This window comes from Eucalyptus grandis, chromosome 6 (assembly GCF_016545825.1).
Source record: "Eucalyptus grandis isolate ANBG69807.140 chromosome 6, ASM1654582v1, whole genome shotgun sequence".
Taxonomy (NCBI): Eukaryota; Viridiplantae; Streptophyta; class Magnoliopsida; order Myrtales; family Myrtaceae; genus Eucalyptus; species Eucalyptus grandis.
Window position 1 is genome coordinate 41,977,459 of NC_052617.1, and position 14,102 is coordinate 41,991,560.

Below are 14,102 nucleotides of genomic sequence, written 5' to 3' on the forward strand. Positions count from 1 at the left end.
GTACTTAAAGACTTATATGTATGTCAGTTTTGGCATGAATGAAAATTAAGTCAATTTGAGTCTTCTTTCCAGAACTACAGCCATTATTACAATTATAATTTAGAAAGATCATTGAGAAATACTAGAATTGATATCTAATATTCTTATTTGAGACTTTATTATATCCTGAAGGATATTTATTGATGACCATTACCAATAATGTGAGACAAATAAATATTTAAAGAAAATGATATTATTACCTTAAAATCTGATATGATTGCTCTATCCAATTCAAAGTTATATTTTTCAACAATTAAGCCTTTATTAATAGTTCAAAGATCACATTGAACAAATTAAAAATTCAAATATAATATTACGCATTAGACCAAAATTTGGGAATCACATTAAATAATTTAAAAGTTCGAAGATCACGTTGCTCTTTAAAGACCATTTGCGTCATTTTTCCCTTCTTATAATTTAGAGATAGAGGGTGCTAGGAGGTACATGCACTGAGCCACAAAGCTTATGTATCGATTAAGGTTAAACTTTTTTATCAGTAAAACGACCTAATACCCAACGAAGGGGAAAATGACGTATCATTTTGCCGGGCGCATTATGTGTTGCCCCCACTCCCGACTACGGTTAAAAGTTACGGGCGACGGAACCAACGATGACAAATGTGTCTAAAACCGATGATCCAAGCAAGGATCACTCGAGATTTAATAATGCATGCATACGTAGCTAAAGTTATTTACCTTAATAAATGATGATAATGTAATGGTATGTCATTTTCTCAAGATAAATAAAAGCCGCACATACGTACGGTGCACGCCGGTGCGTTTATATTTAATTGCGCAAAGACTGAAGAGAGAGCACTTACAATTTACATAGAGCGATGTCTTCTTAGAGAGAGAGAGAGAGAGAGAGATGGAAGACGAGGACGACGAGGAGGTAGAGAGAGCCGCGAGATGGCTTGAAGACCTCTCCAATGGCGTCCTGAACCGCGAATTCGATTTCCTGACGTTGCAAGGCCTCCGAGTCGTCCGCGCCCGGAAGGACTCCCTCCTCTGCACCTTCGTCGTCCCCGATCGTCTATCGGTAAATCCCAAGTCCGGCTCGGTTCGCTCTCGCTGTTTGCCCGATTGATCCATCACCTTTCTTTCTTTCTGGTGACGTTGGAATTGAGCTTTTCTCTGCTTGTCGCGATTACATGATCGCCCGCGCACGGTGATGCGTTCAGGACATGGATGGGAATTGGCACGTGGGAGCGATGGCGACGCTGATCGACGACGTCGGAGCTGCGATGGCGTACTCCGCCACCGGCAAACTCAAGGCCACCCTCGACTTCTGCGTCTCTTATCTTTCCACGGCGAAGATCCAAGTACAGTCTCTCTCCCTCCCTCCCTCTCTCTCTCTCTCTCTATCTAGCCGTCGATACTTTTTCAGTTTGGTGATTGGAAAATCTCTTTGTTTTATTTTTCAGTTTTATGTTTTTGTTAAAAGCTGTTTTCACCATGTTTCTCTAGCTGGATTTGAAAAGAAAATTGAAATTACTCGAAACACCTTCCTACATTTTCATCGGTTTCACTTTTTTTATTGAACTTTCAAATTTAAGGCGGATATCAATTCTCCTTTTGAGAATTATCAATGTAAACTGAAACGAAAAATAACTTTATGAATCAAATGCACCCTTTAAACTATGTAGTTACTCTTTCCCCTATATCGAAATATTTGCATACGAAACGTATACCGATAAATAGGTGAAAATAACATGGATGATCATTTCCCAAATGTCAATTTTCCCAAAAAGAAAGAAATCTGGAGATGACATCTTGGAGCAACAATTGGAGCTTTCTTTTTATGTGGCAGGAAGAAGTAGAGATAGAGTCAAAGGTGGTAGGGCCAGGGTCAAAGGGAAAGCTTGCGATGGTGGTGATGGAAGTTAGGAGGAAAGACAGTGGCAAGTTAATTGCCTTGGCTAAGCAGTGGTTGGCTTCTGTCAATTTGACCGGTGATCAACTTAAGAGCAAGCTTTGATACTTGCTTTGCGTGCATTCATGTCAGAAATTCCGTACCATTTCTAAAATTCGAAACTTTGAACAATTATATAATATGGCTTGTGAAGTGTCTCGACGACTTTCTTTTCCATGCACAAACGCAAATGTCACATTTTTACTTTGATCTCCCTATTATTACCAGCTAGTGAACAGACCATGCTTTGCAGCGCATTCTATATTTCAATTTTCAATTATCAACATTTCTCGACGAGTTGTAATGACCAAAACCTTATGATGTATTTCATGTATAGTTATTTTGTTTTTGTTGCTGATTGAAAATTACAGTTATAAGATGAACAAGACACGATAATCTACATATGAACTTTAGTAAGATGAGCTTGGCTATACAATTGACCTTCATGCTTAAAACATATATGGTAGAGCCAAATAAGATCAAACAACATAATCAAGCTATGTCCTCTTAGGTGAAAAGGAAAGAAATGATAATCCAAAAATATATATATAGTAAACAAAAGGATATAAGAGAAGTAAAATAAAAAAAGCAAAAATAAAAAATAAAACAAGAAATCCATTATTCGCCCATTTAAGAATGGCGAATGCAAACATATTCTGTACCCTCGTTGCCTTTTTATCTACTTCTCTGAATCTTTCCTGACCATTGCTTTTTGCATGCATAAGGCTACCAGTGAACTTTGAGAGCAGAAAGAACTGTTCCTTGAGTATTCACTGTTAGAGCTGAGACAAGGACTTCAACTTGTCTCTGAAGTGACTGAAGTCCAATGAAGGATCAAGTTCAGTTTCCCACTGGGCAGAAATCTGTACATGACAATAGTCTCACCTTATAATTTTCAATGCCAAAACAGCAAATGCCAGGCCAGTAACTCCGGCCTTGGCCATAGAAAAATTACTTACAATGGGATCTTACACTGCTTGTCAACACCTAGCACAAGTCAAACCACCAAATACTCATCTTAGATACCCTCAAAAATACAATCTTTTAAAATCACACATAAGTCCTATACACCAGAGTTTTTTTACCCTGGATTCCTTGATTGTAGCACTTGTAGCAGTTCATTCCTGTTAGCTGCATCACTCTACATGCATCTCCAAAAAATACTGCAAGCTCTATACAATCCATATTTCAAGAGTCTTTGGATAGTGACTTTCACATTGTCAATCCTTACAAAATGATTATTTTGATCCAGTCCTTACAAAACGACGTTATTTTGTTGTTTGGATACTGATTGTAATCTCTGATGAGCCATATCAATTTCAAAAATTAATAAAAAAGTATTATGTCCGATTTCCAATCAATTAAATCCGTGTTGACACTAAAATGATCGTTTTTCAAACTTTTTGGTACTAAAATTTGCGTCATGGATTGGGCTTGCTCCTTGTCTTCTTCCCCGAAGAACAACACCAGCACTAACACCAGCACCAGTAGTGACACCAGCAATAGCACTGGCACAGGCACCAGCACCAGCACAAGTTCACCTCTAGTTTGTTCAACATTGTCGACAAGGCCCTCCTCCTCCTCCTCCTTTTCTTTCCCCCTTCATAAGGACTCATTTTGGTCGCTCCCTGAGCAACACTCAATCCAACATCTCCATCTGCACCCTCCTTGTCTCTCTCACCCTCCTTGTCTTTGCTCTCTCCACCTTCGACCCCCTTATTCCTCCTCCTCCTCCTCCGCCCTCGCCTCATATTCTTCCCGCCGCTTCTTGCCCAAGCAACAACCTCAGATTCTCCTCGCTCATCTAGTTGAGCAACTACGATAGTGGCCAAGCAATGGCGGGCAAGCGACGGTGGCCGAGCAAGCTATGGTCGGTGTTGGGTGAGGATAGGACAAAGAACCCTAATTTCAATCCCCATATGAGTTATGCGGTATCGTTTTTATGAGGTGGTCCACGTATGACGGCAAAACGACGTCATTTCTTAAGGAGGACAGAAAATGACGTCGTTTAAAAGCCACGTCAACTCTTTTTTTTTTAAAATATAAAAGTCACATAACCAATTTGGCTGGAACCTCTTGCCAATGGCACCAAAGTGATCGTTTTATTTTACGATTTGACACTTAAGTGATCCGATTGAAACTTTTGACATCAAAGTAAGCGTCATACACAATTTTTGGCACTTCTAGCGTACTTTTCCCTAAAAAATTATTGCATTCAAAGGGCTTATATTTCATACGCTGGCCAAGACGAAAAGGGTTTACATCCTTCTGGCATATCAGTTAGAGGGCCCTTTGAAAGTGCAAGATGTGATTGGAGAATGTCAATACTTACAAAATTCTGTCTCTTGCATACGAATACATAAGATGCTCATCACTTACTATTATAAGATAGGGATAAGTACACTAATGGTGCCATAAGTTGTGTATGGCGCTCACTTTGGTGTCAAAAGTTTCCGTTGGATCACTTAAGTGCCAAATCGGAGGAAAAACGCTCACTTTGGTGCCACCGGCGAAAGATTCCGGCCAAAATGATTTTTAAAAAAAAAAAAAAATCGATAGGCCTTTAAATGACGTCGTTTTCGGTCCTCCTTAAGAAAACGATGTCGTTTTGCCGTCCTACGTGGATGGCTTCATGGAAACGACGCCGTTTAGCTCACATGGGGAAAAATTAGGGTTTCCGCCGCTCGGCCATCGTCGTTCGCCCGCCGTCGCTCGGCCACCGCGCTGCTCGGCCACTGCCATCCTTTGCTCGGCCACCGTCACTCAGCCACCATTGTAGTTGCTCGACCAGGTGAGCGAGGAGAGACTGAAATTGTTGCAGGAAAAATCGAAGGTGAGGGCGGAGGAGGAGGAGGAAGAAGATGGGTCGAAGGGGTTGCTGGTGCGCTGCTGCTGTTGGTGCGTTGCTGGTGTCGTTGCTGGTGTGCTGCCGGTGCTGTTGCTGGTGCCGTGCCGGTGCCATTGCTGGTGTGGGTCTTCGAGGAAGAAGAAGTCACGAAGACGAGCTTCCCTCTCTCTCAATTTGGGGATTAGGGTTTCAAAGTTGGGGGAAAGATGCCAAACGGCGTCATTTTGGTGTTTGGATGCTGACTCAGCTCTCCGACGAGCCACGTCGGTGTCAAAAATTGATAAAAAAAAGGCCACGTCGGATTTCCGGCCAATTTCGTCGGAGTTGGCACCAAAGTGAGCGTTTTTCAAATTTTTTGGCACTTAAGTGATCCGACGGAAACTTTTGGCACCAAAGTGAGCGCCGTACACAACTTATGGCACCATTAGTGTACTTATCCCTTATAAGATATGAAATGGGAACATATATTTGGACTCAGAGAATTTAACTTTGGCGATGGGAAAGCAATTAGATATGGTGCGTTTGACTCAGTTCTGAATCTGAAATACATGAAAGAACCATGAGAAAAATCTAGATATAAAACATCATTGCAGAGGTAAACGAGGTTTTCCACATTCTTCGGATGATAGAAGAAGAGATTCATCTTCCTTTCATCCGTCGTCATCCATCGTCTAAGATAATATTAAACAGTCATCTTTGATTGTTGTTTAATGGAGGATGGAGCTTTCAATAGCCATCGTCTGCTTAATTAATTTGCCGTCTATGGCGGACGACTCTAGACTCGACCTTCACGACAACAACCCCTTGTTTCATCTTGCCTAGTTTTCTACCCCTTTTCTAATATAAAAGTATTGCGATACCTATATGAAGAGTCCATGTTGATGATTGGTAACTTAAACTACCGTATACGATTGTAGAATTCGCCTCCTTATTTATGATTATTTTCCATACGTCATTCTTAGGTCGAGGCTAAGTATATATGTGTGTGCGTGTACTAGGATGACGTAGTGTTAAGAGTACTCAACCGGTAAAATAAAAACATTTTAGAGTGTGTCTGTTTGTGTTTCTGTTCAAAAATTGTTCTAGGGAATAGAAATAGAAAATTTTATTTCTGTTCCGAGGAACAATTTTTGACCAGAAAAACGCGTTTAATAAAGTTGTTTCGGGAATAAAAAAAAGAACCGAAATACGTTTAGTAAATTCGTGTTCTTTTTTTGTTTCTTTTAATTTTTAATGTTTTTTTTTCTTCTTTTGGCTGGCAGCCTCACCCAGCCACGGCGAGGCTTGCCATGGTTGGGCGAGGCTCTGCCTTGCCTTGGTTGGGCGAGCTCGGGCTCGCCCCCGTTGCCGACGCGAGCGAGGCTCGGCCTTGCCTTGGCTGGGCGAGCTCGGCCTCACTAGGGGCCGGCAACACTCCAACGAGGTCGCCGGCCCTCAATGGCGTCGTCGGCCCCCAACGACCGATCGCCGGTTATGGTTGAGACTGACGATCGGCCAAAGAAAAAAGAAGAAGAAAAGAAGGTGAAAAAAAGAGAAGAAAAAAATAGAAGAGAGACAATTTGTTCTTAAAAATTGTTCCAGAAACAAGAAATGAGTTTTTTTGTTTTTTTTTTTTTGTTTCTATTTCAATTTTGTTCCCGAGAACAAAAAACAGATTTGGAACAAAAACGCAAGCAAACGCGTTTGTTCTTTTTTTGTTCCCGGAACAAAAAAATAGATTTTTTGTTCCCGGGAACAAAAAAATAGATTTTTTGTTCATAAACAAAAAAAATGAACACAAACATGTAGGCCGTTATTCTAAATTTTTCGAAATCCTAGAAGCAATCCTATCAATTTTTTTGTAGTGAAATGCTAGAAGTCTCTAAACTTTTGCGTCGTGGCTAGGTCAAAATAGTACCTTCTTGCCTATGCAGATGCACTGCAGTTCTCAAGACATTATTGTGTGATGTATCATTTTTTTTTTGGATAATAAAATAAATAATCCTTAAACTTTGGAACAATATGTAATACAGTTCTTATACTTTTAATTTGTTCAATGTGGCATTCGAACATTAGTTTAATATATAATATTGTCCACGGATTTTTAATTTGTTTACTGTAATCCCTAAACTTTGGTTTAATATCTAATGTGGTCCATGAACTTTTATAATATTTATATATAATTGGGAGACAACAAATTTTTTTTTTTAAATCCTGGGGAACTACGTTAATGTTGGTTGTCTGTTACAAACAAACAAAATGTGCTTTCTCTTGTCCCACATAGGAAACTTGGGAGAAGATAGATCACTTTATAAACATGAGATTCTTCTAGCATGTCCAAAGAAATGGTTGGGATGTGGGCTAGACCCTACAATACCTGTATATGGGTGCGTGATTATTAAAAGCACTTGAGATGCTTGTGCGCTCATGATATAATAAGCACCAACCCGCTTATTTAATTTGTTTGCAATTTTTCCTTAAGGATGCTTTTGTTCACTTTGCAACATTTCCCGAAGAGTTCCCTATGTTATTTAAGACCAATATTTTTATATATGTTAGTTTTGGCATAAATGAGAATTAAGTCATTTCAAGTCATTTTCCTAAAATTACAGCTATCATTTCAATTGTTAATTGGAGAGATCCTAGAGAAATACTAGAATTGTTATGTAGTATTTTCATTTGAGATTTTATTGTATTTTGGAGGATATTTGCCGATAACCGTTAGTAACATTATGAAGCAAATAAATCCTTAAAGAAAGTAATATCACGCTTCACAGTTTGACTTGATTCCTCTATCTAATTTAAAGCCATATTTTCCAACGGTTAAGCCTTTACTAATAGTTTAAAGACCACATCTGACAAATTAAAAACTTAAAGATAATATTGTACATTAGACCAAAGTTCAGGGATTACATTACACCTTTACTAATAGTTCAAGTATCATGTTGAACAAATTAAAAATTCAAAGACAATATTACATATTTGACCAAAGTTCGGGACCATATATTTGATATGGCTAGTATAAGTACCTAGAGGGGGGGTGAATAGGTATAACAAGTAATTTCTAATGATAATCGCACAATACTAGACAGTTGATAGAAATGAGACAATTTTTCCTCGTCAATAAACAAACAACGATCAAAGTAAGACTGAGAGTAGGAAAGAGAAAATTGAACACGAGGTTTATAGTGGTTCGGCTTATTTCAAGCCTACGTCCACTCTTCTACACTGACAGCCCACTGGCTGGATTCCACTATGAACAAAGAGATATTACAGTACTGTTCTTCCTTGATTTCTTGGTGTAGAAGATCTACCACATTCTCTCAAGGTATCACTAAGTATAAACTCTCTTTGTGTGTACAGTTTCGCTCAATATGAATCGACTAATAATCAATGAGCTTCAGACTCTGGAATTTCTCTATCGAGCACACACTAGAATAACTGGAACGTCTTCTTTTTATACTCCTTTATGCCATCATACCCGTTGGCACTTACCAAATGAATTCTTCCAATCTTCCCGTTGGACAGAATTAATTAAGAAGGTCATTCAAGCTATTAAAGGAACATGTCGATAGCCCATCAATCTTGTTCGCCCATACAATCAGGATCTTGGTTTCCAAGAATAGAACATTCCAAGAATATTTCGTCAATCATCGGATCTTCAAACGATCTTGATTTCGAATAAATAATCTGTTATATCAAATCCAGCCAAGAGATCTTCTCCAGTCGATAAGACCAAATCCTTAACCAAACACTTTAGCTCTGGATCGCCTTCGTCGCTAGATTAGAAACTGTCAATGAGAATAGTCTTGAGTCTTGAGTCTTGTGTCTTTGAGTCGGTGATGCGAAAGTCTTGATTCAAAGTACAAGGGTCTCCGCAGCTTCAGGACTAGATCGATAGAAACGTTTTGTCGGCTTCAAAACACTCTAGAGAGATTTCTCCAACAATCTCCCCCTTTTTGATGGTGACAAAACTTTCTTGTAGATTTGAACAACTTTGACCTGCAAAAACATTACTTAAGCAATATGGATATCTCATAAAGATTAATAACTCAACTAGATTCTGCATCCACAGAAAATAGATTAGTCTTTCATGAGTAAAGCTATACAATAACACTTGATATAAATGCAGCAGTCAATTTCAAATCCACACACTCAAGTCAGTCAAATTCACCAAGTCCACCACACCCAAGTCATACTCAAAATAAGTATCCAAACGAACTAAAATTAAAAACAGATTCAAAGTCAAAGTTTAGTTCGGTTCAAAGCTAGCAATTCTCCCCTTTTTGTCATCATTAAAAAGGTGAGAAAGAGTCAAGTCCGCTTGGGAACGCGCACAAGCCTGGAAATCTCCCATCGATCGTACGATGCCTTCCAGCCTCTTCAAGTCTTCCCTTAGACGAGTCAACTCTACTTCTTTGGCATTTGCTTGAATTTGATGAGCGAGGTCTTGCATTTGATCCGACAGGGTAACAGAAGACGCTTGTCCAGCATTCTTTATGACTTGAAATTCACATTCCAAAGCATATATTTGACCCCGCATTTTAAGAAGATCAAGGATACGACGAAAATCTACGGTATTGTCCGTCTACGTGCTGGCATTTGCTCTATCAGATGGAGTAAAGGCAGACGATGGAACTTCGGTGTAATCGCGCAAATTTGGCGTTGAGGTGTCATGTCCTTCCTCAGGCATTTGAGAAGCCTGAAAATCTTCTGGATTTGCTTGCGAGCGACTCACACCTTCATTGTGAGCAGGATATGGTGTAGTCCTTCCTTGCTCATCATCTCCCCCTGTTTCTAAGGCCTCAATTGGGGAAGAGTGATGGTCATGCTCAGCAAAATCTTGATTGCTTTTCTCTCCAGCTTCATCTGCAGACTTTTCTTTGACTGCTTCTTCTTCTTCTTCAACTTCTTTCTCCTTTTCTTCTTTTTCTTTCTCTTCGGTTTCCTCTGCTTCTCTCTATTCTTGTTCCTCTGCTTCTTTTCCTTTCTCCTGTCGTTCCATTGATTTGGATACGAACATCGAGTCTTTTCAATGCCAAGGCGAGAGATAGTGAGTTCATCCTCTTCATCTTCATCCTCTAAGATTAGAGCTCTTTTCTTTTTGGATGGAGCATTCATGGGCTCCTTCCTTTCCTTTTCGACGCTTGAAGAGACTGGATGTGATTTAACCTGGAGTTTTCACTTTGAACTTCTTCATTGCCTTATCAAGCTCTTTCAGACGCATTTTTGTCAGCATTTTCAAACCCACCACCATTTTGTCACAAGGTCGAACACAAAGAGTATGTGGAGGTTCAATATTCAAGTGTCTGAAGATCTTGGTCACAAGACCTGAGTAAGGCAACTGGCCCTTGTCCTTCACCATTGCTCTATACATGTGGAAGAGAATGGTGTGAGGGAGAGAGAACTTCTTCCCTGAATTGATCGCATACATCAATTTCGCCTCAGAGTTAGACACGTCTGTCTTGGATGTTGATTTTGGCCGAGAGGCAGTTGATCACGATTTTGTGCAAGAAGATGTTGATGGCATGCATTCTTGTGTAGGTAATTCTTCCTTCGTACTCTGTCTTTGACAAGTTCCGGTGTGGTACGAGCGATTGAAACCTTGATTGGTTGATATCGTCCTCTTTCAACTCAATTATGTCGCCAACATGTCCACATCTACCACATAGTCTTGGTCTCGAACACTGAAGGATATTCTATTCGCATCTAAAAGCTAAGATTCGAATAGAAATATGCATCAATTGTGCATAGCCGTCGTGGTGTCGAGCAAAATTGCTCTAGTTGAAGCAGATTGAACTTCTCCTTCAAGTTCACATTGATGGCATCCGAGAAAATCAAAATCAACGCTCCTGGGGTTTATCACCCATCGTTTCAACAATTTGAAGAACGGATCCTCCTGTTCCTTCGATTTGAACAACTCCTTCTTTTTCCCTTTACCTTCGCAACAACACCCATCCTAGGTTGGAATTCACTAAACAGTTTATCATCGTCATTCCCGTCAGTCGGATTAAATCCCCCTACTCGAGGGTCACTTGGAATGTTTGCAAGTGCTTCCTCAGCCTTTCCTTTGGAAGCAATTCCCAAATCCTCAATCCGTCGCAAAAAGATATATTCATTTCTATACCCTTTGTCTTTAAGGAAGGCATCCACATAGTTCAGTGGTGTACCTATGCTTTTCAAAGCACGATAGAGCTTGTAAATAAAAGAGGGTTTTTGGACTCTTACAATGTCTGCTTCCTCGATTATTTCTTCATGCGGTTGTTGTCCCACACCTTGTGGGGTAGATAGTGGAGATTGATGAGGTTGAGAGTGAATCGGGCTCTGTTGCTGTCTCGGTAACTCTTCTTCCTCGGTGAGATCGAAATGGGTAGGACCCTCCCTCATTCTCTGTGGTCCCCTGCTTACGATTCTTGAAGACCTTCTAGAAGAAGACATCGTTTCTTGTCGTTGAAAGATTCCTTGACTCGCTTTCCCAAGAAAAGATGACAACTTTCTCGAAGATGAACACAAAGTCGAGACAGGATTGGGAGGATAATGCCTTTTTAGGGTTTTGGAGTTAAGCGAAGAAAACAACTGACTATATATAACCCAGTTAAAAAAAGGAAAAACCAATCGACATAAAGGAAAGTGAACAGTCGTCCCTTTTTAAAAATGAATAACTACCTTTTTAAATAGAGGTTATCTTTTTGAAAAGACAAGATTCCGTTTTTCTCGAAAATTAAAAATAAATCAAATATAACTGAACGAATGATCGTACATTTTCGAGATTGAATATTAAAACAACTTACAGTCTATGGCCGTGAATGATTGAGTCTGAGAGTTTGAGAGTCTCTAGACTTTGATTTCCTCAAGCTTCAAAATGTTGAGTCTGGAACGGATGATATCGAATTGATTCTTCAAAGGCTTTGTGAATATATCCGCTAGTTGGTTCTTTGACTCAACAAATTGAATCAAGATTTCTCCATTTTGAACATGATCTCTAATGAAGTGATGTCGAATCTCTATATGCTTTGCCCTTGAGTGAAGGATTGGATTTTTAGTAAGATTGATTGCGCTGGTGTTGTCACATCTAATCTCAATGCATGAGTCTTCAATTCCAAAGTCTTGTAGCTGTTGTTTTATCCACGTAATTTGCGAACAACAACTTCCAAGAGCTACATACTGCTTCGTTGTAGAGAGCCACGGTGTTTTGTTTCCTTGAAAACCAAGACACCGTCCCCGTTCCCAAGCAATTGGCAAGTTCCCGAGGTGCTCTTTCTATCAACTCCGCAACCGGCTAGATCTGCGTCGAATATCCAAGAAGATTAAAGTCTCCCTTCTTAGGATACCAAAGACCGATGCTTGAAGATGAAGCAACGTATTTAATAATCCGTTTCGCAGCACTGAGATGAGATTCTCTAGGGTCTAATTGAAACCTAGCATAGATGCACACACTCAACAAAATGTCAGGTCTAGAGGCAGTAAGACAAAGAAGTGAACCGATGATACTCCTGTACAGCTTTTGATCAACTTTCTTCCCTTCTTCATCTTTGTCTATCTTCAAAGAACTTGACATTGGTATGTCGGTTTTTTTGCACTTTTCCAGTCCAAATCTTTTGACAAGATCATTAGCATATTTTTCTTGATGAATGAAAGTTCCTTCCTTCAATTGTTTTACTTGAAGTCCAAGAAAGAAGGTTAACTCTCCCATCATACTCATTTCAAACTCATCCTGCATAGGCTTAGAGAATTTCTTGCACAGACTTTCATTAGAGAATCCAAATATAATATCATCCACATATATTTGAACAAGTAAAAAGCTTTTGTTTTCCTTTTTGATAAATAGAGTAGTATCTACTTTACCTTTGACAAAACCATCCTGTATTAAAAACTTGCTTAGTTTGTCGTACCATGCTCGAGGTGCTTGCTTTAAACCATACAAAGCCTTTTTTAGTCTGAAGACTGAGTCTGGTTTCTTTGGGTCTTCAAACCTTGGTGGTTGTTCCACATAAACTTCCTCATGGATAAATCCATTTAGGAAGGCACTTTTGACGTCCATTTGGAATAACCTGAAATTTTTATAACAAGCAAAAGCAAGCAATAATCGAATAGCTTCTAACCTTGCTCTTTGGTGCATAGGTCTCATCATAGTCTATCCCCTCTTCTTGCGTATATCCTTTGGCCACGAGTCTTGCTTTGTTTCTTACGACTTTTCCTTTCTCGTTCATCTTGTTCCTGAAAACCCGTTTAGCTCCAATAATGATTTACCTTTTGGTTTAGGAGTCAATTCCTAGACATCATTGATACTAAATTGCCGAGCTCTTCTTGCATAGCTTCAATCCAGCTTTCATCGATAAAGCTTCTTCTATGCTTTTGGGTTCTATTTCGAAACAAGTGCCACAAAGACTAGACTCTTCACGCCTTTTGGATGCAGTGCGAATTCCTTCATTAATTTCGCCAATAATGAGATCTACGGGATGATTTGGACTTATGCTTCCAGTTACTGGTTGATTTGTCTGATTGATGATCTCTTTCTTTACTTGAATCTTCACGAACAACTTGATGCTGGTCTTCCAGAGTCTAAGATGCTTCTTGAGTTGTAAGCTTTGGAGAGTCTGGAGCAGGTTCAGACTCTTCATGTTGAGTTTGACTGGATTCATTTTGCATTGAATCTTGAAATTTGACATTCATTGATTCCTCCACTGATTGACTCTTCTTGTTATAGACTCTGTAGGCTTTGCTTGATGTAGAATATCCAAGGAAGATGCCTTCATCTGATCTTTCTTCAAACTTACCAACTCGATCTTTTGCATTTTTCAATATAAAGCATTTGCAACCGAACACATGAAAGTACGAAACAATAGGCTTTTTACCTTTGAATAACTCATAAGGGGTTTTCTCTAGAATAGGTCTTAAAAAGACTCTATTTATGATATAGCACTTATTTGTTGAAATAGCTTCAGCCCAAAATTGTGAAGAAATCTTACTTTCAATTAAAAGAGTTCTAGCCATTTCTTGAATAGATCTATTCTTTCTTTCCACAACTCCATTTTGCTGAGGAGTGTATGGAGAGGAGAACATATGCTTGAAGCCAGATTCATCACAAAATTTTGTAAAATCTTGATTTTCAAATTCACCTCCATGGTCTGTTCTTATACTTGAAATAACATATCCTTTTTCATTTTGAACCTTTTTAGCAAAATTTTCAAAATACGAGAAGGTTTCAGACTTACTCACAAGGAAATATATCCAAGTAAATCGGGAGTAATCGTCCACGATTACTAGGCAATATTTCTTACCTCCAATGCTCTGGGTTCTGGTTGGTCCGAAGAGATCCATATGC

At 39.3% G+C, this 14,102-nt stretch overlaps 1 protein-coding gene across 2 annotated transcripts; it reads left to right on the plus strand.

Moving 5' to 3' along the window:
* The first annotated feature begins 842 nt into the window (after nucleotides 1-842).
* On the plus strand, nucleotides 843-2,220 carry LOC104449893. 2 transcript variants are annotated; one of them, XM_010064194.3, is made up of 3 exons: nucleotides 843-1,098; nucleotides 1,220-1,360; nucleotides 1,849-2,220. In XM_010064194.3, the coding sequence occupies exons 1-3, from the start codon at nucleotides 907-909 to the stop codon at nucleotides 2,014-2,016; spliced, it is 501 nt and encodes a 166-aa protein (XP_010062496.2). In that variant the 5' UTR covers nucleotides 843-906; the 3' UTR covers nucleotides 2,017-2,220. The 2 variants fall into 2 exon arrangements, with proteins under 2 accessions (XP_010062496.2, XP_010062497.2); XM_010064195.3 differs by having other exon boundaries at nucleotides 845-1,077.
* Nucleotides 2,221-14,102: the final 11,882 nt, after the last annotated feature.

Coding starts and splice junctions, on each gene's coding strand:
- LOC104449893 (XM_010064194.3), top strand. CDS start 907: ATGGAAGACGAGGACGACGAGGAGGTAGAGAGAGCCGCGAGATGGCTT. Junction 1,099..1,219: donor TAAATCCCAAGTCCGGCTCG/GTTCGCTCTCGC, acceptor TGATGCGTTCAG/GACATGGATGGGAATTGGCA. Junction 1,361..1,848: donor TTTCCACGGCGAAGATCCAA/GTACAGTCTCTC, acceptor TTTATGTGGCAG/GAAGAAGTAGAGATAGAGTC.